The sequence below is a fragment of the Rhea pennata genome, chromosome 4 (genome assembly GCF_028389875.1).
Source record: "Rhea pennata isolate bPtePen1 chromosome 4, bPtePen1.pri, whole genome shotgun sequence".
Classification (NCBI taxonomy): domain Eukaryota; kingdom Metazoa; phylum Chordata; class Aves; order Rheiformes; family Rheidae; genus Rhea; species Rhea pennata.
Genome location: NC_084666.1, coordinates 13,769,583 through 13,787,092, shown reverse-complemented (window position 1 = coordinate 13,787,092; position 17,510 = coordinate 13,769,583). Strand labels below are relative to the sequence as shown.

Below are 17,510 nucleotides of genomic sequence, written 5' to 3'. Positions count from 1 at the left end.
TTCCCTCCGCTCGCCCACTCTTTACTCCTTTCGCAGACCAACAGGGAATTGTTTCCTCCAGCCCAGGTCCCTTGAACAGTCACACAGCTAACTAACGTCTGTGTGTGGCTTGAAATAATGAAATTCCCTGTACGTCAGTCTCAGGTCCCCCAAATTCTCTGGTTGCACTAGGTGGCCATTGAGAAAGCCACACAGTTACTCTCCTTGAGTTCTCCTATGGCCAGGCCCAACCTGGCATCCCATGGGTTTCAAGGAACAGGAGACTGTGGTAGACAATACTTAGAAAAAAAAATAGGACAAAACAAACAAATTTAAAAAAAAACACTTTGAAACCACATAATTACTTTGTCTGAAATCATTTGCATTTGTCAAATTTCCAAGCACTGTGTAACTTAGGGATCTTTTCCAGGCTTTTGTAAAAACAAGAATATGGTGCAGAGTATGGGTTCAGGGAAGCTGAATGGAAGCTGGTAGTTTGACAGAGGAAAAGAGCTGGGTAGGGAATTATCCAGGCTTTTTTTACGTAAGTAAAAGATGAGACCAGCTGGTGGGGGGACAGTCAAGTTGTAGCAGTACAGACAGTTCATCAGAACTGATGGAGAAGAATCCCTGGATAGGGAATTACCTATGCTTTTACACTTAAATGAGTTCTGAGGGGACAGTACATTTCACTGGGGGGCTGTCATCTCCAGTAGAAGGACAGGGCAGCATCTAAGAACCTGTAACATCTTAAAGCATCACCTTGCATGCTATGGGAGTGCAAGTCAAGCCCCTGCATGGTCAAAAGGGCCAAGTTTCAAATCACTGGCACATCAGTAAGCCTGAAAATACATATCCAGATCTAACTTCTTAAGTCACTTTGATATTGTGAAGAGAAGAGGCATTATTGGCCTAATCCCCCTTTTTTTTCTCTCTCTCTTCAAGAATCATCGCACTCCCACTGACTTGACAGAAGCTGAGAGAAACAGGCCTGACAAAATATCAGGTCAAAATAATTATCATCACATATGCTATGCAGAGCACCTAGGCAGGAGAACTTCCTTTTACCCTTTTCACTATGGTTTCATATTCAGCATCAAAAACTTTCAACCGAGGGCAGAGCTTTGCAGTATTCACAGCCCCCAAAGTGCTGTGGGAATACATCTGGCACTGACACTCAGATGAGCGACAGCCTAATTTTTTATCCACAGAATTATCTTGTCACAGGCAACAAAGCACTTTTTTTCCAGTAGAGTAAAAGAAAAAATCTAGTGTTTGTAAAATTTTAAAGAATGGCAAGACAGACAAGTTCACAATCAAACCACGTTAAGGTTGACAGAACCAACTTAGCAAGGCATTGTTATTACTACAAAAATAATTCTTTACCTATCTCAAAAGTCAACATTTAGTATCCAAATAGTAATACCTGCATATTAGCTTCACTATACACATAAACAGTTGCAAATAAATAATTTTTATATATATATAATTTTAATAAATAATTAGACTAAGAGCACTTATGACAGATGAAGATAAGGATAAAATACGATACAGTTCACCTTTTTCAGTTGATAGTAATTTTCTTGCACAAACTGCTTTAATTCTGAAATGTTTCAGGCTTGACCACAGCCCAAAGCCATATATTATGCATGTGAAATATGATATGTTCCATGATTTCTATGTTTTGTTTCTTTTCAAACAGTAAGGGTATTCTTCACACATTTTTTCCATATGTATTAAGTACAAAACTTGTTCATTTATTAAGTTCAAATGCAGCTGAACAAATTTACCTAATTATGGAATAGTCCCAAAGATCTTGTTGAGGTCTATCTATCAAGCTGAAGTGGGGAAAGAAAACTAGTAAAAGGCTTAAAGTTACAGTAATGTACAGCAGGAATTTTCACAGTGAGCTAAGACCAGTGTGGCCTACAATCTTGCCTTAATCATCACCAATTGCTGCAGATCATTCTCACTGAACCCTACAGTAAACCATTCACGAAGCTATTTTCCCAGCCCAGTCAGCTACTGGATGGCTTATACCTTTACGAGTAAGAGTTTGCAAAAAATACATGTATTGTAATTCCAAGCATAATTCTTTGCCCTATAAATGCCACGCTTTCAAATCTGACTAGATCTTTATCCAGGCGCAATGAGTCCTTCAGTTCATGCATGAGTTTACTTCATATCACGTTTAACTGTGGCGTTTGCTTATTCTTCATTTTTTCAGAATGGGCACTTGATCTTCAATCATAAGAAAGCCAAGTTTGGATTTACATCTTTTACACTAACAGAATTTAAGAGGGCAGAAGAGATCCCTGGCGATACAGAACACTGCAAAAAGTCCAAACAGATTAATGGACTTGGAAGGCAAAGGGAAATTCTTGGAACAAGCCTGTGAAAAGAATGAGCACTTTGATTCTCAGGACTCATTCAGGCAAGATAAATCCCCCTTTTCTGTATACATCTCAGAGCAGATAGTTCAGCTGAAAAATTTGGATGTTTCTCATAAAGATAGACATATTAAAACTCTATAAATGCATGAAACCTGACTATATTAATCTAAAAAAAAAAAATAGCCTGTGCAAGATCAATGGTTAGGAAAACGTAATTTATGACATACATTCAAGAATTCTGAAAACATACTAGGTAAATGATATTAATTTTTTATATAGCTTTGAAACACAGAAGCAGTTGTTGGTAACCTTCACTTCACAAATCCTACAAGGTTAAATACATGGAGTATATCAGCCCCATTTAGTAGCCCTTCACTTCATAATATTCTACCTTTTCAAAGACACCATTGCTTCACCTTCAGAGCAAAAGGCCAACTCCTATGTACTCAAACATTGCAGTCCTTTCTGTGTTGCACACGTCTTCAGTATTTCCCCTCCATTTCCACTTGTTCTTCAACAGCCTAATCAACATGACCTTTAGACTCTAAATGACACAGCCATAGCAACATTGCTTTGAGGGGAAATAAACTATTTTCTTCTGCCTGAGCACAAATAATCACAGTGCTCTTGTTAACCAAGCCATAGCTACTTAAAAAACACCTACTGCAAGAAAGCAGCTCATGTGGGTAATGCGGGGTTAGGCAGAAAATACAAGCTTGCTGAAGATATTACTCTAGCAATGAAATTGATAATTTCAGTGGGGAGTTCTCTAATAAAGATGTAAGCAGAAGAATAGCACTGCTTGCCAAAATCAATGTCATTTTGTAGGTTTATGTGGCCTCTTAGAAACCGTGTTAATTCAGAAGTCAAGAACAGGAAGTCACATTGGAAGGCTGACTGGTCAAAAAATAAAGGGAAAATTAAAACCGCAGTAAGGGAGGCATAGTTTATTTCTCAGGTTCCCCATATGGATATCTGCATCAGTACGATTCAAAAACCTTCTCCCCTCTTCCAATAAATCCACCCTTTTAAAGCCAAATAGCTTTCTCATGGTGGTTATACCCAGCAGCAATTGAACACATTCCTCATCACAGTTCCCTGTAGCTGCATAATTCTTCAAATGAAAAAAAAATTCTTAGGAATATACTGGAAGTTTGTAGATTTTACTTACTAAATATTGGTGCTTTAAGACAAAAAAAAAAAAGCCCTACTACCTTGACTCCCATTTTCCTTCCTCATAAAACCACAGAAGGTGAAATTTTTCTGTGATTGATAGCTGGTAGTTGATAGTTGCTGAGACTTAAGCACATAAAAGCATGCCAGTTTAAACATGAGGATTTAATTTAGACCATCCTTAAGTTTAAGCAGGGGAGTCACTATAATACCACATCATAGAATTTACCTTGGTCTTCTCTTCCTCAGTTATAGTGAGTGATGTTGCCATTGATATGAGATGTGTTTTGTTCTAAGAAAGATATAAAAATATTGCAAGTATTACAAAATAAGCAGAATCCAATTTACAACACTGGCATACTGCCCAGAGAAGAAAAGCTACACATTTCATTAAGAGTAAAGCTGAAAAAAAAAACTGATAGAAAAATGCAATATATTCAATGGTTAACACCAATGGCTATGGAAGCAGCTACTCTGTGGGTTACCTGGCCTGTCTAAACACACAGCCATGCAAAGGCTTACTCTAACGCTCACAGAAGCATATTTTGCCTTTGCTTATAAAATCTAGGTTGACTGAACGTGCACGGAACGGGACCCAAAGTTAGCATACATCTCCTTCAGGGATCAAGGGATTAAAGCTATAACTGGGGGTTTTATCCACATACCGTTACAAAAACCATAGGGAAAGCATCAAACCGTAATTCAAGAATCAGCAAAGTTTGGTTTGGAAAAAAATACTGGTCCTGTCTCTTAATGCTGGCCATTGCTCAAAGCAGGGCTATCTCCAGGGCTAAATCAGTTGCCGCAAGGCCTTGTGCTACTGAGGTCTGAAAATTCACCAGTATTGGAGATTCCATTGCTTTTCTGAAAAAATTCTTAACAACTTTCATTGTAAAGTATTTTTTCTTATGAGCAATCAGAATTTCCATTGCTGCCTGTTGGCTATTGGTTAAAAGAAAATATTTTTCAGTAAAATATGGCAAAACTTTCAATTCCACACACGCAACATGCAGCTCCATCTTACAAATCAGTTCATGAAGAACTTTCAGTTTACAATACCCTACGCACATAAAATAAATGCATTAACCATTGTCATTTTCAGGATGCACAGAAAAAATAAGCTACATAACCTATAGATAAGCTATAGGTTAACACAAACAATGTATCTTTTATCCTCCACCTATTTAAGGAAGCTTAGGACTTTCACCATTTATAAAGAAAAACTCCTGTACTTATAAATTCACGGTAATCAGAGAGGAGCATCTAAAAGCCTCATTTCACTACATGTAGGCCTCATCACTTATGCAGACTTTTTAAGGGTTGTTTGTTTTGTTGGGTTTTTTGGTTTTTGTTTTTTTTACAAAAATTGAGAAGAGTGAAATAAAATTGCAAAGGAAATACCAGTGATGAACTCCTGAAAGTTAGCTTAGCAGGCAGTGTCAAGACCCTGCCATTCCGCATTTCTTTTCCATCAAGAAGTGCAGTGTAGTTGATTGCAAAGTATTCTCCAACTGTTAGAGGAAAAAGAAAAAAAACAGTGAGTAGATCAAGCAGGTGAGCATAGGTTTACCAGTGCAATATTGTTCGCTAAGAAATTATACCTGTGTTTTCTTAAATAAAACAGTAAATACACTGACTTTAAAATAACCTAGTGGAGTGGCACATCTTTATCAACACAAGACTGGGTGTGATTCTCTGAAGGGCTGAGCCCCCAGCTGAGCTCAGTTGCAGTTACAGATGTTTGTAAAATCTGAAAAGCAAGTCCAATATGAATAAAACATTTGAGAAGCTTTTTAGGTTTCTCTTTACGCTGTGCTTCCTCACCAGTTAAAGTGCCCTCTTAGGAACCAAGCTGCAATAAGCTCACAACACTGACTTCAAAGGTACTAAGACTACTAGCATAGCCCAGACAGCAGGGATATGGATAAATTTACTCCAGCCCAGGTGTGGTTTATTGGATAATTTTTCAAAGATCTCTGGGGAAAACTATCAATTTCCCTTTCCTATTTGGAAATCTTTCACAAGTAAAACACCTATTATAATACCCCTAGATATTTAAACCATAAACAGATATAACTGAAGACTTCTGCACCTCCTGGAGAAATACTCTGACCCTAAAAAGTTAGCAGTTAATTTCTCCTCCTGCACAGATATGCATAGGAAGAGGGAGATAAAGAAATCAAGAAAAGGAAGACTTCCTTTATGAAGGTACAAAGATCTATCTGCTACCTAAGGAACAGATTCAGTCCAAGACTGGCAAGGGTTTGTATTTTTCCCTCTGTTACTCATTCTGATTTGTAATTTGCCCTAATCTGGACAGAATGCATACTGAGATGAGCTGCCTTATTTCTGACAAATCATTTTGCATGGGCTTTTGCAATTCCAGCATACCTCAATATCTCAGCAAACCAACCTGCTTTAGTTTTAAAACATTTACTCAGTAAAGTGTTAGCTTACATTCTACGTTTTTAGCTTGGCTAAAGGAGTAAGATTTCTCAGATATTTGAAATCGCTTCTGCAGCAGTTTAAATAAAATGAATAAATAATACTATAAAAGATTTTAGCTCATTCTGATGGTGGTGACTATTACAGAATGCAAGGGCTCACTTCTGTGCCTGGAAGATCAGAGGTACTTCAGAGGAGGGAGCCAAAATGTGAGTTAATAGAATTTTTAAACAGCAACAACTAAAAACCTTTCCTAGAGTTTTTCACATGCATTAACTGATAATTGGAGAGTTTAAGGTTTAGCTTACACCGCTAGGAAAAAACCCCAAACAATTAAATATCTTGATTTGAACAGATGCTCTTCCACATGTGTAATCAGGACCATTTCGGCTGTCATCATCTACTTCTCGGCAAAATGCGTTACCTTGCAAGAATCTTTTCCTGTAAATCTGGATACCATCTGTTGTCTTATTACCACTGTTTTTTTGAACACGTAGACCAGTAATATTGTCCAGCAGGATGAGATCTGTAATGTTCGCTGACAGCAGAGTGTTGGTGTTATTAATCAGAAGTCTAACATGTGCAGTTTGGGGATCATGCTGAACATCCACCTGAAAACAGAAATACTAATATAATAGAGCACTAATAATGGAGCAAAATGTCTCCATTAAGGTATGTATTTAATGGCAAAATTGGTCTTGGCTAGTAATAGAAGTTTATTGTATGCATAAGCTTGTGTTCTGGAGTCATTCTGAGTGACCTGTAGACAACCTCATACTCAGTTTGATTCCAAACTCCGGAGGAGATTTTAATCTTCTGTATGACAAGTTGTTGCTTGGAGACAAAGTGACAGAAAGCCAGTAGTTGGAAATCCAGCATAACAGCTCATGCAGTGCCATAAGTAAGCGAAAACATCGCTGTGATACCTCATACACAGAACTAGATCATAACATTATAAAAAGATTCTGGAAAATTCTAAATGTGAGATTTCTGTAGATATTTGCGCATAGAATAGCCAGAATGGTATATCAGGTCTATAATAACGGCATCAAATTAGCATTTATTTAAGTGATGCATGGCTGAAAGTGTGGCTCAGGCCCCATCTTTCTTCCTTCCACCCTCTTCTTTTCAAGAAATGTGCACTCTGTATCTGGATCCCAGCAGATACAAATAATAAAGCTGTCCCTAGAGAAAAAATATGAATTGTCTCGAGAACAGATTTCAGAAACTGTACCAACAAAGTTCATGGCAGCCACAGAGCCCAACCTGTGTAGTTAGGATTTTATTATGCACTATTGATCTCAGTTTGATTGTTACATTCTGTAACAATTCAGTAGAGAAGTAGATTAAGTTTCAGTATATTTTATGGATCAAAAAGGAATAATGGTTTAGTGAAATTACTAGTGCTTAGTTTGCATCTTCCTATTTAAGTGACAATAATTAAAGTACACTTGAATTTATCTGATTATATAACTAACTAGTGCAGTTATGCTACACTAACTTTTCCTCATTGCAGCAAGCTCAAGCTCTATTTTATTAAAAATATTTTATGGTGGGGGAGAGATAATTAGCTACTGTACCAGATTCTGCAAATAACTGCCAGCAAGTATAATAATAATCCTAAACAACAGGCATAAACATAGTTGTAAAAAATATCTGATTTCATATATTCATATGTCATTAATTGAATCTCAACATTTATGAGACTTAAAATCACCAAATATTAATAAAGTAATGCATTTTGGCCAGATTTTCTCTGCCTCCTGGTTTTGAACTTGTCTGATGCACTCAAAATGAACCTCAACCTTTTGTCTGCAATCACAGAGGTTAGAAACTTGCTTAAAAAACACAAACAAAATAGAAAAAAAAAACAGGAAAAAAACCCAAAGCCACGAAGCAGACACCCTGGCCCAGTCACTGAAACAAGAAAATATACCTCGAAAGACTCAAGGTTAAAACCACACGTGTTGTTAATATGGTATTATATTCCATAATAAATGTGTATGAGCCTGTGCACACAGATATGCACCTCTGAAAGATGGATCTGAGGAAAGAGGGGAAAATAGAAATCCTTTTCCCTTTTTTTTTTTGCCCATCTCTCTCCCTTGCTCTTCAGAGAGATGAAGACCAAAAGGAGGATATCATGCTCATGTGCTTCTGATCAGACACAAATGCATTTTACATTTAGGGAGAGGGAATATATAGAGTAATTTAGATTAATTCCTACAATAAAATAGGCAAAGTAGCATATGTATATCCACAGCAGGTGACAGAACATGGGAGCATTAGTCCTATCCTTCCTCTAGTCTTTCTGCCCATTATCAGAGTTCAGCACACGCTCCTACATGCTGTCCACTCTCCTCCAAACAGTTTTTCATTTTCTCATCTTCATTTAATAAAACTCTTAATGCAAGTGCTGACCACAATAACCCTTCAGAGATATCACAGCTGTATCACCTAGTGATATTACCTAGTGCAATTTTCCTCAAGTGGCAAAAAGGTCTGCATTTCTGAATAACATTAAATGCAAGTATCTATCTTCCTTATTTTGGATTGGCAATGATTTTTAAGCAAAAAGGCAACGACACTGAGAGAATGTGTTTTTCTTGCTGGTAGCTCTGGGGAAAGCAGTAGACTGACATCAAGCGGCTGGGAAAGCTTTGGGGTTTGACCTCTTCTGGAAAGAGCCTCTACCACACGCAGCTGCTGTTGGGATCGGTGGCCACTGGATAGCCTAAGTTGCTCCTCCAATTTGCCTGCAGGTGTTTTTTCATGCTTTTGGAGTAGATGATTATGCTGCCAACCAACTACAGGAGCAAAACCCCACAGAAGCACGTGATAATGCTAAGTGCTTACTCCATTTTCTCTCTGCCGCTGCATGTGTTTCACCCCCAAAACAGGTGTCATGTCATGTAAATTGGAGAGTAGAATGAAAGAACCCCAGTAAGAGCAAGAGCAAGAAAAGATGAGAAAGGAATTACCATGAAAGTGAGAGGAACGGACAATCTTTGAAAATAAATTTGAACAATTTGAAAAATGAAGAGAGAGGGAAAAAAAAGATGCTCATATCATAGCTGATCTGCAACACAAGAATGTTTAGGAGACTGAGAAATGAAACAGGTGAACACAGTAAAAGCCAAACAGTAAAATTAAAAGATTTATTTCAGCCCTGCTAAAAATTATTGTCATTATGAAGGACTATCACAGAAATGTTCATAACACACTATGGAATGAAGCTCTTAAAGGAATACATTTCTAAAAAGAAGGAAAGGACTGGGCTTTCTAGGCACAAGCAAAATTTAAATACCCCAGGTTCAAACAGAGCATTTGTATGACTTGGTGTATGAAAAAGCCCGTCTTCAAAAAGAAAAGATACGTCATTTCCCTGCTCTGAGGTACTCCTTGTAAGGAGTATTCAGGAGTACTCTTCTACTCCTGGGTAAGGGGATGAAAATGTGCAAAATACTTTTTTTTTTTTTTTCATTTAAAACTGCTAAACACTACCATATGGCCAGTCAGTCTCTTAGCGGGAAAGCATCTGTTCAGGAGAACTGGGATTGAAATAAATGGCAAGGTAAGCAAATGAAAATGAAACGGGAACTGCATTTGAAGATGGAAGACAACTCACACACAATTGCGTATGTTTTAGTAATTTAAACTGCTAGTACTGCAAGATTATTTTCTGATAATCCTAGCATCTACAACAGATTAACTTTGATCTTGTACAGCAGGATTTCATATTTTTTAATGAGCCTGTTGATGGTGTCCTATGAGGAGCAGAAAAAAACAACATGTAACTGTCTCAAACTCTCTAAGAAGCTATGATATTAAAATTTGGAATCTACACACTGTAAAGCAGAATATTGTGTGTTACTGCTTCTTATGCCTGAAATGCTTACTATTCGGTCTCATTAATTACAATATGCAGCCATTTCAATAACAACATTATAGGTAATTAGTGCCATGAAATGTGATGCACACTCATCCCTTTCTCTGTGCAAACGATCTGGTGTAGGTCATAATGTCACCTCTTCTGTACTGGATACCAAATTCTCTGTTCATATGCAGCATTTCAATGGCTGAATCCAGATTTCACTTAAAGCTGGATGTACTTTCTCCCTCCCCAAGAGAAAGGTAAGGTAAAATAATCATAAAAATTCAGACTCGACCCATCTAGTATAAAAAGCAGGAAAAATGAAAGAAGAAATTAACATCTAGCTAAATCTTCTAAGCAATTCTAACTAAAGTTTAAACTTTGCATTGTAATTTTAAAGTTCCTTGCAATAGGGAAGCCTTTGTCCCTCGTAAGAATTTTACACAGTTCAAATCAAAACTGTTCTCATAAAGTAGTGTGCTGTGGCCAAGCCCCAGCGAATACTCCAGGACTATCTCACACTGGCTCTTTTATGGCTGGCCTCTTCTGCAGATACTGTGGGCATCGCAGGGCTCAACGCCCCATCCTTTGAACAGAGTCCAAAATTGACACAGGTAGGACAACCCATGCTTAAGACAGAAAAATATCTTACAGGATGCACCTCATCCTCTGAAGAAGTTTTTCTCTATCACTACTCAGCCTCACATCTCATATCTATGATTCACTAGGTTTTGCACATTTTTTATTTATATAAATCCACACCAAGGTATTTACCCTGATCAAAATGCAAAATCCTCTACAGTGAAAAGATTTCACTGACTTCACTCAGTTCTGAATCAGCACTGCAAAACTGTTCCTATTACAGAAGGGTTTAACATCTTAATATCAAAATGAACATTTTCCAAAGCATTCAATGTGGGTACAATTCTGTTCCAACTTTTTAAAAGAAATTTGAGTGCCAACTTCCCACCAAATTAACAAGTGGAATTTAAGCAAACTTACCACTGCACATTTCTGAAGGGTTACTCCAAATCCTGAAGACACTGACATTTTGGACACATCTTCAGGCTGTGGAAGAAGGGGAAAAGCCTATATAATGTATGAAACTATCATAACTCACAAACCACAGCACAAGTTAAATTGTGTGACAATGAAATAAGACAAAGAAATTGTCACACAATAAATGTGAATGTGTGACAAAGAAATTTACAGTACTAACCACCTACAAATTTAAGAGCTTTGTTATTCCAATTAGTATTTTTCATTAGTCTAAATTTGTATAAACTATTTATTCCCATATGATTCTTATTGGATGCATTCATTTTTTGGCTATCAAAACAAAATACACTAATACAAAAGTTCATGCACAAAAAGTTCATCAAACAACACAGATGCATTTTATTACCATGTGTCTATAAGAATTCTATGATATTTACATAGGTGTATCTGCCAATATAATTATCTGGAAATCTCACAACTAGAAGTTACTATTGCTGAACCCACCTCAAGTGAATGTAATCACCTGAGACAGAATTAAAAACTGTGTACTAATTGAGCAGTAAATTCCCAGCATCCCATCCACTTCTGATATTACTGCTATGAACTACTGCTATATTAAAAGCGGCAAAACATGTTCTACTGACCGACTGGTAGTTAACAGAAGACTCTCGTTTGAACAAAATCTTCTTCGTCCATGAAGGTATCAGGGCAAACAGCGAATGGCTCCACTGATCACCCGAGGCTGCTGAAGCCAGGAGCAGGTCACGAGCATCCCAGGCTGGAGGTAACCACCCTGCCGAAAGCCAAAGCCACACCGCGCGTTACAGCGATGTCTAGGAGGGGGCTGGCGATAGCTGGTGCTCCACAGACGGTGAAAAGCACGCTCCTCTCCATAGCACTAATGTCCCAATAGGCAACCGAGGCAGGAGGCTACGTAGGAAGCAGGGACGTGACGGTGGGGTGACTTGCCCCTGAAAACCCAGCAGGACTTGGCACAGAACTGTGCTTCCTAACTAGGAAATTCACCATTTAAATATAAAGCATATTTTGCACGAATTTACAACACAAAGAAAATTTTCATAAAAGCATAAATAACTGAAGCACTATGTAACATGAGTGGCCGGTTTGCTAAGGGTGCTCTGCTTCAAAGATGCAGTCTGCCAATTAACCATTAAACATTTCAATATGTATTCAGAATAAAAATACTTTGCAGTAGAGTTTCAGTTGCACTGGAGTGCCATCAAATCAAACACTCCATAATTTAGTAATTAGGAATATCAATGCTATCCTATAATTTGCCTCTCATATTTTTTTTAGGAAAGATTAGGCCATGATATGAAACAAAATTACAAGAACTTTGAAATAATAATTCACTACACTTAACTTCCATCTACTAAAGTAAAAGCACCTAAGACATTAATAAAAAGACATTAAAATAAAAATCAATAATTCTATATACTGAATTAAAATAAAGAATAAAGTGCTGAATAAAGTGAAAAGAACGTCATTAAAATTTCAAAACTACAGTTGGTTTTCTGTCTTTAAAGAAGATACATTTATCAGTCTTTGCATAATAGCTCTCATTTAACATGTATTCTTAAAACCCATATTTTAATCATTAGCAATATATATTCACATTAAAAAAAACTCATTGAAAAGCAAGATTTTTGGCAAATGACACTGTTCTATAAAGTTTTGAATTTTTTAAACTTATTAAAATTAATGTGATACAGAAAGCTGAACGTACTGACAATCTCATTAATGTGAGAAGCTTCATTTTTTGAAAAGCACTCTTTTGCTGGAAAAAAAATATGCAAAAATACTGTCAGGTGTAAATAGAAGACGCACATAATACATTTTTATGCATTTAGAATCACAGAATCTGTAAGGTTGGAAGGGACCTCTGGAGAGCATCTAGTCCAACCTCCCCGCTCACCAGGGTCACCTACAGCATGGTAGACAGGGCTGCATTCAGGCGGGCCTTGAAGATCTCCAGAGAAGGAGACTCCACAACCTCTCTGGGCAGCCTGGTCCAGAGCTCCGTCACTCTCACAGGGAAGAAATTCCCCCTCACGGTCAGGCAGAACTTCCTGTGCTTCAATTTCTGCCCTTTGCCTCTTGTTGTCACATGTTGTTGTTGTTGTTTCAGTTGTCACATGGGACAACTGAAAAGAGTTTGTCCTCGTCCCCTTGACACCCTCCCTTCAGGTACCCGTACACATTGATCAGATCCCCCCTCAGTCTTCTCTTCCCCAGGCTGAACAGGCCCAGCTCTCGCAGCCGTTCCTCACAGGGCAGGTGCTCCAGCCCTCGGATCATCTTTGTAGCCCTACATTGGACTCTCTCCAGTAGCTCCATGTCTCTCTGGTACTGGGGAGCCCAGAACTGGACACAGGACTCGAGATGAGGCCTCCCCAGGGCTGAGGAGAGGGTCGGGATCACCTCCCTCCACCTGCTGGCAACACTCTGCCCAATGCACCCCAGGAGACCATTGGCCTTCTTTGCCGCAAAGGCATGTTGCTGGCTCATGGTCAATCTGTCATCCACCAGCACTCCCAGGTCCTTCTCTGCAGAGCTTCTCTCCAGAAGGTCTGCCCCCAGCTTGTACTGGTGCCTACGGTTATTTTTCCCTAGGTGCAGGACCCTGTGCTTCCCTTGTTGAACCTCAGGAAGTTCCTCTTCGCCCAGTTCTCCAGCCTGTCCAGGGCTCTCTGAATGGCAGCACAGCCCTCGGGTGTGTCAGCCACTCCTCCCACCTTGGTGGCTTCAGCAGACTTGCTGAGGAGGCACTCTGCCTCCTCATCCAGGTCACTGATGAAGAAGTTGAACAGAATGGGACCCAGTACTGAGCCCTGGGGGACGCCACTAGCCACAGGCCTCCAACTAGACTCCACACCACTGATGACGACCCTCTGAGCTCTGCCTTTCAGACAGTTCTCAGTCCACCTCACTGTCCACTCGTCTAACCCACACTTTCTGAGCTTCTCTAGGAGGATGCCATGGGAGACAGTGTCAAAAGCCTTGCTGAAGTCAAGGTACACAACGTCCACTGCTCTGCCCTCGTCTACCCAGCCAGTCACTCCATCAGGGAAGGTTATCAGATTGGTTAAGCAGGATTTGCCCTTGGGGAATCCATGCTGGCTATTCCTGATCACCTTCCTATCCTCCATATGTCTGGAGATGACATCCAGAAGGAGCTATTCCATCACCTGTATTTGCCTGGGTCCTCCTTCTTGCCCTTCTTGAAGACTGAAGTGACACTGGCTTTCTTCCAGTCCTCAGGCACCTCTCCAGTTCTCCAGGACCTCTCAGAGATGATGGAGAGTGGCTTGACAACAACATCCGCCAGCTCCCTCAGGACCCGTGGGTGCATCCCATCAGGGCCCATCGATTTGTGGATGTCTCGCCTGCCCAGAGGTCTCTAATCCTTTCCTCCTCAACCAAAGAAAAGTCTTCCCTTCTCCAGACTTTCTCCCTCACGTCCAGGCTCTGGGATTCCTGGGGGCTGCCCTTAGCAGTGAAGACAGCAGCAAAGGCGGCATTCAGTAATTCTGCCTTCTCCGTATCCCTTGCCACCAGGGCCCCCGCCCCATTTAGTAGCAGGCCCACATTTTCCCTAGTTCTCCTCTTGCTGCTGATGTATTTGAAGAAGCCCTTCCTGTTGTCCTTGACATCCCTTGCCAGACTCAATTCCAGCTGGGGCTTAGCCTTCCTCACAGCATCTCTGCGTACTCTGACTGCATTCATATAATTCTCCCAAGAATATTCTCCCTTGCCAGTAAGGTAGTACTATCTCAATATTTTTTGCACAATCAACCGTTAGTTAAATAAAATAAATCTTTCCTGATCCACACACGGTTAATTATCATTGGATAGTTATTACTCATATTACTCCAGCTGTCTACAAGAAGTTAACTGCTTGCCCATGTAACTTTTTGCATACTCTTAACTTCAAGATAACAGTAACTGTATTTATCATTTTCTACTTTTTTTCTGATAAGGTCCTAGATAGACTGTATATAGCTGATCATTGCTTGAAAAGCTGAATGTTCAACAGTGGATAAAGGGTGTTACAGGCATAAGCCATTCCACAGTTTTCAAGTCTATCTATGATTTCTACTCTGAAATTGGTTTTGTTACAAATAGATTCATCTGAGGTTGAAAAATACTAATAATTGACTCTTGAGGCCTTTCACTGACAGTATTTACCCTTCTTTTTGATACCCCATTGCTTGGAAATAAGTGCACACCATTGTCAGTGCTTTTTCAGAGATGCATCCTAGTTCTTATGGATTCTGCCATCTCTTTATTCGTTCCACTCTCCTTTCTTCCTGCAGTTTCAATCTTTGCCATTTCCCCGGCTGTTTTCAAAAAAGCTGTTATTTGAACTGCATGTTCCTTATTGCCATCAGTATCTAAACTGAAATTATTCCCTCTCCTTTTCAAAATTGCAACTTTGCTAAGCAGAGGAATACTTTCAGCCATATACACTGCCAAACTGTCCATCCCAAACAACAGCCACCTCCCAGCGGGGCTTGCGATGGTACTACAGGGACCTCCCAAAACAAAGTGCTTCAGGCCAAAACATTTCCCAACAAGCAAAGCAGAGGAGCATGAGGCTTTATCTGGGGCTTTTCTACCTGCAGCTGTCAAACGAGACAGTTCAACAAAGAGAAGCAATAATTTCACTATCTGAGATTTGAGATTATATTTCTATCCCTAAAATGAGATTTTGTTTTGTTTTCCTTAGTAACAGAAATGAAATAGTCCACATTTTTGCAATCTATTATCAAGTTGTTTAATATTCTATCATACTTTCAATAGTATATTACTAAAATATTTTCCAATGATTTAACCCTCCATAAAACCAATATAAACACATATACCAGAAATCTGTCTTAAACTGCTTATTCCTAGATAATTACTAGTACCAGTTTGTCAACTTTATGTTGAATTACAGAACAAAAATTAGAAAATTAGTGTTTATTATAGCTGAAAGAGCAGGAAGATTGGTGTAACATTTTACTGCTGAGGTTACGACTGCATTCATTCAGTCCTGTATATGTGCAACACTACAACATGAAGTGACAGATGTACAACTGATCAGAAGAGTCTGCTATTTAGTGAGGTTCAATCATTGGATTGCTCTCCAGTCCCAGGTAATCATTTGCCAACTCCACCATTTTGTGCACTACTGCCTGGACTGGTGAACTATTGCTCTTTTGGACTTCCAGCAGCCATAAGCACAGCATACACCATACTCTTCTGAAGGAGAAGTCCGACACCTCCAGCTCTCCCCGAATCTACTTGCTGCTCAGGGTGTGCAAACATAGAGAGGATACAATATGGTACACAGTGCACCTATCACATGGAGTTTAGGGTCATGGTGGGTCTGCACTTGGAAGACTGAGCATCTAAGAAAGAAACTGTCATCTGTTTATGGCTGCCATAACATCCTTTGCTAAGAAGTTAGTTTTGAGTAACAGCAGAGACTTTCAATGTTAAAGCGCAAGCCTTCACCACTTGATTAAAAAGGTCCTGAACATGGTAGTGGCACAGATTGCTATCCATAGACCACCATTAGAAGGGGGGTATAGCACCCAAGATCTACGGAAGTTGAGATGAAGGTAATTATTTGGCACAACATTTAAATAGGATGACACAAAATTAAATAGTCCTGTAGTAAGTTGGCAGCAAAGAGTCCAATATGCCCTTAAGGCTCTCATTCCCTTACAACACATCCTATCCTGTCAATAAGTAATAAATAATACAGTAAGAAAGCAATACTGTGACAAGTTTGTGAAATGCCAAGTTCAGTATTAAAAACTAGTTCACACTGGGGGGAAAAAAAGCAATTTAACAAAGACAGTCATTCCAATCCTTAGTTCTCCTCCCAAATGCTGTGTATTTCAAATCCCAAATCTGCAGTTTCATTTATTTCACCCCTGAATTCCAAATCTGCAAAGCTCTGAGTTGTTTTGCTTATTTTAGTGGGGAAGAAAAGGGTTAAACATATGTGTTTACTATATTTTTGTTGACATTATTTTGAATTAATTCCCCGACCAGAAAACCATTCAAGGATACAAAATTCAATTTAAAGTCTTTTCAATTACATAAAATAATGAACAGGCAAAGGTAGCAATTTACCGTATTTCAATTTTGAATGTTGCCATTAGCTTGTCTTCCTTGACAAAGTCAAAAAAACTACCAGAATCAATGAGACAAAACAAATCTACTTTCTAGGCCATGCTTTGAATAAGTCAGAGCAAAGACTTGAACGTAACTCTCACAAATTCACCGTGTTCCCAATCACTGGGCAATTCTTCCTCATCTTATCCAGAAACCACTCAGGAAAAAAAAAAAAAAAAAAAAAAAAAAAAGCTTTCCAACAAAAGGCCTAAAACTGGTGTGCTGTCACAAAATTTCTATCTATCTGCTGCCTTTTCAATGCCAAATGTTTTATCCACAAGTTTCAATCTCACTGCTTTCTTTGAGAGTTTCCTAAATAAGAAATAAGGATGTTAACATCTTGATCAAGCACACCACTGAATATTTAGGGACAATTCTTGAGCATAAAATCAAGCATACAATTCAATGCTTTGTAGCAGGCCTGCCTGCAACTTCTGTATTTAAGTCTGAACAAAATG

The 17,510-nt window shown here is 38.9% G+C and overlaps 1 protein-coding gene across 3 annotated transcripts in view; it reads right to left on the bottom strand.

Moving 5' to 3' along the window:
• The window catches only part of EVC2 (EvC ciliary complex subunit 2), a 79,171-nt gene that overhangs the window by 57,149 nt on the left and 4,512 nt on the right, over positions 1-17,510 (bottom strand). For all 3 annotated transcript variants that reach the window (XM_062575326.1, XM_062575328.1, XM_062575327.1), the window contains exons 3-7: positions 11,508-11,656; positions 10,867-10,932; positions 6,415-6,601; positions 4,947-5,056; positions 3,775-3,837 (exon numbers count right to left, since the gene is read on the bottom strand). In XM_062575326.1, coding sequence (XP_062431310.1) covers positions 3,775-3,837; positions 4,947-5,056; positions 6,415-6,601; positions 10,867-10,932; positions 11,508-11,656 — 575 coding nt within the window. The remainder of the gene's footprint in view (positions 1-3,774; positions 3,838-4,946; positions 5,057-6,414; positions 6,602-10,866; positions 10,933-11,507; positions 11,657-17,510) is intronic.